The sequence below is a fragment of the Eublepharis macularius genome, chromosome 6, assembly GCF_028583425.1.
Source record: "Eublepharis macularius isolate TG4126 chromosome 6, MPM_Emac_v1.0, whole genome shotgun sequence".
Lineage (NCBI taxonomy): Eukaryota > Metazoa > Chordata > Lepidosauria > Squamata > Eublepharidae > Eublepharis > Eublepharis macularius.
In genome coordinates, this window is record NC_072795.1 from 44,829,684 (window position 1) to 44,838,137 (window position 8,454).

An 8,454-nucleotide genomic window follows, 5' to 3' on the forward strand; every position below is an offset into this window, starting at 1 on the left:
TGTTCACAGTGAGTACCAGCAACCCATTTTGAAGAATTTTTTCAGCTGTACTTTTCTAGCCCCATATAAATGGGAACTGAATGGAGATTATTTCTCCTTTATGCTCTGGCAATGGTGCATACCTAGGATAGTCTTGTTTGCCACTAATGCAAACAATGTGCAGGCACTTCAGGCCCCAAGCAGCCTGGGACAGAAGGTCAATATTATGCCCCCTTCTGCACATGAGACCATTAGTGATAGTCCCAATTTTGGCTGAGGCAGGCATGGTTCCCCACACCCCTAACAATGTCCCAAGGTTGGTATCGTGCCCTCCCATCAGAGAACAGTCTCCTCTTTCAGGGACTGTTCCTACATCCAAACATTTCTGGCATACGTTTGAAAACATGGCTCAAGCCAGGTTTTTTCAGACCCAGTAAAATCATACTCAACAAGAATAAACCAGTGACCTGACATTCCTGTTTTCAAAATGGAGATATTTTTTCTTCCTGGACTAAACCAAAAAGCATTAACCCAGTCTCATGCTCCTTAGGGCAGATTTTTTAGTACCTTTTACATCTAACCAACAGGACTATCATCCAGGGTCCACTGGACAGCTATAGCTTGTTTCCGTGCCCTTAAGGGGAAGTTTGTTTTTGCTCAAAGGGAGTCTAAATTGTTCTCACAAGAACTATTACATTATTTCCCTGTTCTCATTCTCCAGTCCTGCAGTAGACTGGAGTGCAGTCCTTGTACTGGCAAAACTGATAGGTAAGCCCTTTGAACCAATGCCTTTTTCACCTACTTTTTCACCTACTCACCATGCTCTAGTAGCAATAGCATCTGCCAAAAGAGTTGGTGAAACCAGACTCTTTGACATGACCCTCCCTTTTCAGTACCGGAGTGATTTTACAGTTGTCTCTTGAGTTCCTATCTAAAGTAATCTCCATATTCCATCTGAACCAAGGTACCATCTTGCCTCAATCGCTTGATGATAAAGAGCATGCTCTCCACACATTGCCCATGTGCATAGTCCTATTGTTTTAATGGAACCAAACCTTTCAGAAAAGACACAAACTGATTCATTTCCTACAGAGGTTACAAAGTCTCAGCCTACTCCATCTCCAGTTGAATAGTCTCCTGCATTCATTTATGTTATAAACTTTTGTGAGTTGACTATCCTTTACATCTCAATGTGCGTTCCACCCCAAAATAATTGACTTCTGCTGCAATTAGTCGTGGCCTTTTTTATACATGCAGTTTGTAGGGGTGTTGCCTTGTTCTCCTCCTGCACATTTGCAAAGTATTACTCCATGGACATTGACACCATGAAATATGTGGAAGCTGGCAGAGCAGTGCTTCAGTCCTTACTCAGTTAGGCCCTCACCACCCACCTTCCAGGTCTTGGTAAGTCAGCTTGCCATTCTTGCATGTGTGACTGCACAGGTATCACAATAACGAAACATGATTGCACTTACTTATAACTGTTAGTTATCAAGCAGTCTCCTATGCAGTCACACATCCTTTCTCCCTGCTCTGCTGTGAGCTCTACTGAGTGAGTCCACCTGTGTCTGGTGGTGTCAGTAAGGAGCTGAGGGGAAGGGCACTCCTTCCCCTCATAACACCTGGAAAAGGTGGGGAAGCAGCATTGGGGGGGGAGGTGTTCTTGAGCTTCAGAAACCTCTCCACAATAGGCCTGTGTGCACACAGTATGCATGTGTAGCTGCACGTGTGACCACTGGATGAACAGTTACAGTTAAGTGCAACCTTGTTTTCTGCTCGCTTGTAATATTTTAAAATACGAATGATCAAATGACCTTTCCACATCTTGAATTGTCCATAGATTTTATTTAGCCAAACACAGTGGACGACAGCTGACACTCCAGCATCACATGGGATCAGCAGACCTCAATGCCACCTTCTATGGTCCTGTTAAAAAGGTAAATAGTCTCACTAGAGAGAGATTCTGTGCCATCGACTGTTCATGAAAAATCAGCTTGATTGCAAATTCGTTTCCATCTTTTGTGTACAAGTTAGTTAGCATAACACTTGACATTTATTTACTGCCTTATTTAAAGGGTTGTATTTGGGGAAATTTATCTTTACACACTCTCAGCCTATCCTACCTCACAAGGTTGTTAGGATTAAAAAAGAAGGGGAGAATATTGTAAGCCACTTCGGGTTCCCACAGGGGGAGAACAGTGAAAATTTAAAAAAAGAATAAATAGTATTGTAAGTGTATATTCTGTATCAGTCTTCAGGAGTCTTCACTTTATACAGCTTTTCTTTTTTCTTTCTTTCTTTTTTTTTTGGAGTTCAGGGCCCATATGCATATGATTTCTCTTTCTTACCCCATACCATTGAGGACAGTGGCCTGCTGCTGCACCCTATAATATACTGACTAAATAACTGGGATCTCTTCAGAACCTTTGCTTCCACGTCTATCAACTTTCACATTTGTACCTTCATCCATAGTATGAAGTATGTCTCTTAGCCATTCCATTTTGGGAACCCTTATTATAACATAAGATTAGTTATCATATGCTTACAGTTTGACAGTTTCTTTTTTTTTCTGTGTGCCGAAACCAATTGATAGTACATAGGCAAGCTTAATCAGAGAGTAAAACATAATGTTCCTTGAATGATGTTTGACTTTCTAAAATTAAAACAGGAAGATGGCTCAGAAGTTGGTGTAGGAGGTGCCCAAGTAACCGGCTCTAACACACGGAAGCACATATTGCAAGTCTCCACGTTCCAGATGACAATACTAATGCTCTTTAACAACAGAGAAAAATACACTTTCGAGGTATGAGTTGTGGCTTTCTGTGGTGACTGTAAAAAGTGCATCTTATCTCCTGAATACGCTCTCATCTCTTCCCCCATCTATTAGTCGTTTCTTTCAGTGGCTGAACAGGAAGTTCCTGAACTTTTGGTTGTAGAGGCATCTGTGAATCTGACAGCCCCTCCTCGTTCAGTGCCATCAGCCCTTGCCTGTGACAGTCTTGAGTGTTCAGAATTCATTGTATACTTAAATGTATTTTGAGTTCTTTCTCTAAAAATATTTTTGTGTGTTCTGAATATTTTTAAGGCAAGATAAATGTTTCTGTTCTGTTTAATATGCTGATAAAAGCCAAAATCAGTGTTTTTATTTGTAATACTTGATATTAGTGTTAACAGCATATTCTGTGTGGCATGGGGGTTTTTTTCCTCAAAAATTCTGCCTCTGCCATGGAATGGAATGGAAAATAGATGCTTAGTTGTCAGAATAATTTCTGAAATGTACTATTTAAAGGGCAGCTTCTGTGGATATGTAATCCATTTGATATTTCTAATTACTGTACCTTATTTTAAAGTTCTATCATTTACTTAAGTTAAAGCAGTCATAAAACTTCATTTTGTATAAAAAACAATTTTATATAGATACTAAGAGAGTGATTCCACATTACCCAAAATTAAAGGATCCGTTTGTGGACTGTAGGTAGAGGATTGCAATTTTAATGCTCCCTTTTTTTTTTATTCTTTCCAATGCTTAAAGAAACTAGGGGATCCCGAGAGAGATTTGAGGCTCCCCTATCTTAATGTTTTCTAAGTGTGTTTTCAAATCATGCTTAAGAGATCCTCATCATAGAGGCATTAAAATGGTGTTAATTTCTTAATTTTCTGCCAACAGTTAATGCTATCATTCCAACAATTACATCAACTCACAAATTGTAGAGTATGCTATGACATTTAAGAGGATGTGGCATTTTTTCTGTCTATATCTCTCCTTTCTCATTTGCTTCAATTCAGACTAATAGTGAAACCAAAGGTGGTAGTTCTATCAAATCTTGATAGTTCTATCATGTGCATGAGCCCATATTGCGATTAAAATTGATGTGCTAAGGAGCACTCCACCAGCTTCGTTCTATTGCTTTCTCTGTTTACAAAAGAATAATAAAATTTTATGTTGATATTTTATATGTTATATGCATATGGTCAACTGGATTGACTTTCCATTGAGATGGAGTTCAGTTTATATTTTTGGATTTTTCTGTTTTTCATAAAACTCTGTTTTATGGATTGCATACTGTTTAGGAGTCTTTTCTGGTAACTGCATTATGTAGATAAGGCTACTTTTTAATGCCCTTTGGGCAATTGAAGTAAAAACAATTCTGCTTTTAATACTCTAGAACTGGCACTGTTTTCCTTGTTTTTTATCTAACTGGCAACCGTGGTGATTTGAAATAAAACACATTTCCAGGCATGCACCATAAGTTTACACCTGCCTCCAGATGTTTTCTGAACTTCTCAAATATCAGAGAATACACAGTTTTGAGTAGAGAGAGAAGGAATTTTTGAAGCTGCTCAGATTTTTTTAAAGCTTCTTTTAATGGCGCATAAATGTATCCTGTCTCTAATGTAGGAAATACAACAAGAGACAGATATCCCTGAAAGAGAGCTTGTACGAGCTTTACAGTCCCTTGCGTGTGGAAAACCAACACAACGAGTTCTCACAAAAGAGCCCAAATCAAAAGAAATAGAAAATGGACATATATTTACAGTGAATGACCAGTTCACGTCAAAACTGCACAGAGTCAAGATTCAAACAGGTATGTTTATTTTTATCCTTAGTCCATGAAGCCTGATTGGAAAAATGTTTCCAGATGACTCTGTTTCCCTTCAAGTTAGTTGGTTCACCTTCCTTGTAATCTTTGGGTGGAATCCATGTCTACTGTCTATGTAATCCCAATAAACAGTCATGATTAATTTCAGCTTTGGTAAATAAACAGCTAAATTGATTATCAGTGATACACAGTTTTTTCACAAAATAAAAAAGAGTTGTATCAATTAGATGGATTGAGAGTCAAAATGACTGAGCTTAAGTGGATGGAAATTAACCAAAAGAGGCAATAATGAAACAGACATATGGAACTACAAGAAACAATTAGTGACAGAAAAGACGTTTGATTTTGTATTTCCGTGGGGGTGGCTTTTGTGAGTTGCCCATAAAACCTTGTGTAACCCTTGAGTTAATTCTTCCCTTTGCTTTATCATACTATAATCTTTGACTAATATAAGCAGCCCTGTATTAAACAAAACTGTGGTTTGATAAAGAAGCCGTCTCTAAGTCTACTTCAATGTATTCCAAAGCAACAAGTCCTGTAAGAAGCATCAGCCTTTCATAAAAACACAAGTTAAGATTATTATATTAATAAATGTTCCAGATTTATTTATTTGCTTTGCTGCACTTTTTGCCATATTCTTCTAAATGGTTCTATGATCATTTAATAATAATAGCGTGCTTATATACCGCTCTTCTAGACAGATTAGTGCCTCATTCAGAGCAGTAAACAAAGTTAGTGTCATTATTATCCCCACATACAGCTAGGGAACTGGGGCTGAGAGGAGTGGCTTACCCAAGGCCACCTGCTGAGCTCGTGGCAGTAGTGGGATTTGCAACCCAACCACTTAACCACTATGCTACAATTGTTTTAAAAGGTTTCTAACTTATTTCCAAGTAACAAAAAGATACCTTAAAAAATTCTAAAGATATTTCTAACTTTGGTGGTCTTTCTGCTGTTCCTTCAGTTGCTGCCAAACAAGGAGAATCGGACCCAGAAAGAAAAGAAACAAGACAGAAAGTAGATGACGACAGAAAACATGAGATAGAGGCTGCTATAGTGCGGATAATGAAATCTAGGAAGAAGATGCAGCATAATGTGCTAGTAGCAGAGGTAAACCCGCTCACTGGGTGGATGGGGAAGCAGAGTCTGTTGTTTGCTTTAGATTCCTTTGCATTTCTGTACTACAGTCTTAATCATCATTTATTTTCCTTTTGGAGAATAATGCTGTGAGGTGGACAGGTATTGAACACAATTCTTAACATGTTTAGCAGAATAAAATTTCCAGGATTTTTCATAGGAATTAAGAAGAATTTAACTGATATAAACTCGGTATAAGAATTTTTGTCGTGTGCTTATGACCTACATTTCTCAGAACTTTCTTAATGCTAGATTTAAAAGCTCTGCAAAACAGAATTTACATTTTTATTTGAAAAATATAAATCCTACTTGTCTCCTCAAAGAGGATCCAAGTGGTTTACAACAGAAGACAAATAATATAAATAAACCAGTAAACAAACCATCTTCTAGTCCTAAGCCAGTCCTGGATACAGCATCTGGCTCATTTGAAGGCAAAGGCTACAAGCCATGGAATAAGAGTTCATGCCCCTGGCCAGCTGAGTACTTACGCCTGCAAACAAGAAGACAAAAGGCCCAGCTGAGATGATATGCAGCTGGCAAGATGTTCTTTGACAACAGTTCTCCTCCTTGCCTCTAGAAGCCTCTTCGTGTTCACTTAAGAGAAACTTGATGCAGCCAATCTATTTCCTAGTATTCATAACTGATGTAATCCTTCAGAGGTCACAGCACTATAAAAGAGAGTTCTCTGTCACTTGAATTTATGATCCATACTAAATATAATCTGCTCTTCTGTTATATGTGAAACTTCCAAATCTCTGCAGTAACTACATCTCATTCCATTTCCAGGAGCAGTAACTTTGAACCTTAGCCTGTTTCATGCTGCTTGTTGAATGTGATTGCTCTGTCTATAGCATCTGTTGAAGTGTTATAATTCATCAGGCAGCCATCTTGCCGAATAGACTGGTGGTTATACTCACAGCTGAGCATGTTTTTGTAGTTGTGGGTCTTCCTTGTGTGATCTTGAAAATAGATCACATCTTGTTAGAACATGAAAAACCTAGTTTGTCACTGTTGAGAGCTCTGGTTGTGTATTACATGTAATGATGAAGAGTGGTGAAGGGAACAGATATTTATGAGCTAGACTTGCCATTAGGAAGTATTTTACTTCATGGTCATGTCAGTTGGTTAAATGTTGATCACCTGAATCATCTCGAAAAAACAGAGGACAAAGTTACTAGAAATGTTTGAGCCATTTCATGTGTGTCATGAAAGTAAATTGACAGCTGATAAATTTGGGAGATGTCACTTGTACCTCCTGACATTAATGCTTGGTTGTTTTTTCTGGATTTTGTGGCATCTGGCTTTTGTGAAAAAAGCTGGAGAGGCATACTATATCCCTCTTCATTCTGCTTTGTGTAGAAAAGCCTTAGTGTTCAGTTTGCTGTATATTTTTGCAGTACTTTTAACTACTAACAATTTACAATTTTTCTTATGTTCCAGGTAACTCAGCAACTGAAGGCACGATTCCTACCAAGTCCAGTTGTTATTAAAAAGCGTATTGAAGGACTTATTGAGCGAGAATATTTGGCACGAACACCTGAGGACCGCAAAGTATACACTTACGTAGCATAAAATGTGTTCCTCACATATGATTTATTCTTGGACTGTACTCTTCGCATGAACTGGGAAGTTCTTTTAAATCATTAAATATTAAGACGACCATCTCTTCTATTAAATTACAATACATGTTCTAGACCATTCAGATCGAGCCTTTTCTCCTTCGGGGAGTTTTCGACATCAGATTGATTGAGCTTCAAGCTTCTCAGCGTTTATCCCTGTAGAGATCATCCTTACAGTTCCTCGGGAAAATGTGAATGTGCCGCGTTTTTGTTTTCAATACTGTATGAAAACAGGAAAAAAATAAAAACAAATTTAGAAAATACAGCTCATTAAAAAATAAAATTGTTGGAATTTCATTTCCCCGGATCTTCAGTGTTGATGTAAATGTGTTTTCTGTAGTGTTGCTTAGCCCTTTGCACATTGTATACGTTGGGTTACAAGAAAAACACAGCTAGTAAGACTAAATTTCCAGTACTACTGTTCTGCTTTGAACATTTCTTTAGACACATATTTAATTTAAATATTTGGCAAACTTATAGAGACCTGAGAACATGGTTTTAGCATGCTTTACTTCTCCATCTGCACTCCTCTTCCAGCTAATAATACAATCAGGAATCTTTTTTGGGCACAGTTATGGGCTGTAATATTTGGCCTTCCCTCTTGTAATTTTGAGTTTTCCAGATTATAGACAGATTAGGTTTACTCTGGTTCCTTTATAGGAGAAATGGAAAAGAAATCAGTTGTGTATAAACTGTATATTTTTTGCTGTTGTACTCATTGCTCATGGTGGACTTAACAGAGCGATGTTTTTATTTCACTCAATGTAGACAACAAATTTAAAATAAATGGATTTAGTGTACACAGAGCATTAATTCAAATGTATTAGAACACAGGGATGGCAATTTGTTAAACTAGATACTGTCCCTAGGAGAAGTACATCAGCTTACACTCTATTCCTGAAGTAGAGGAGGTTTGTGGCTTTTTTTTATTTCCCACTTTTGAGAAGGTTCAAGTGAAGCCATTGTGCACTATTAATTTACTGTTTTAAAATGCAATCTTAAAAATGCAATAAATATTGTTACTTTGATCTTAATGACATCTCCAGTTCTTATAGCAAATGTTTTCCCCTCTCAGGGTGGTTCATCAGGAAGCTGCAAGATCTGATTTGGTCCAGTGC

At 37.8% G+C, this 8,454-nt stretch overlaps 1 protein-coding gene across 1 annotated transcript in view; it reads left to right on the forward strand.

The window, feature by feature from the left end:
- The window catches only part of CUL3 (cullin 3), an 87,195-nt gene extending 79,562 nt beyond the window's left edge, over positions 1-7,633 (forward strand). Inside the window, exons 12-16 of the mRNA XM_054983264.1 lie at positions 1,820-1,916; positions 2,648-2,782; positions 4,379-4,565; positions 5,545-5,690; positions 7,158-7,633. Of these exons, the coding sequence (XP_054839239.1) occupies positions 1,820-1,916; positions 2,648-2,782; positions 4,379-4,565; positions 5,545-5,690; positions 7,158-7,289 (697 nt within the window). The 3' untranslated portion in view covers positions 7,290-7,633. The remainder of the gene's footprint in view (positions 1-1,819; positions 1,917-2,647; positions 2,783-4,378; positions 4,566-5,544; positions 5,691-7,157) is intronic.
- Positions 7,634-8,454: the final 821 nt, after the last annotated feature.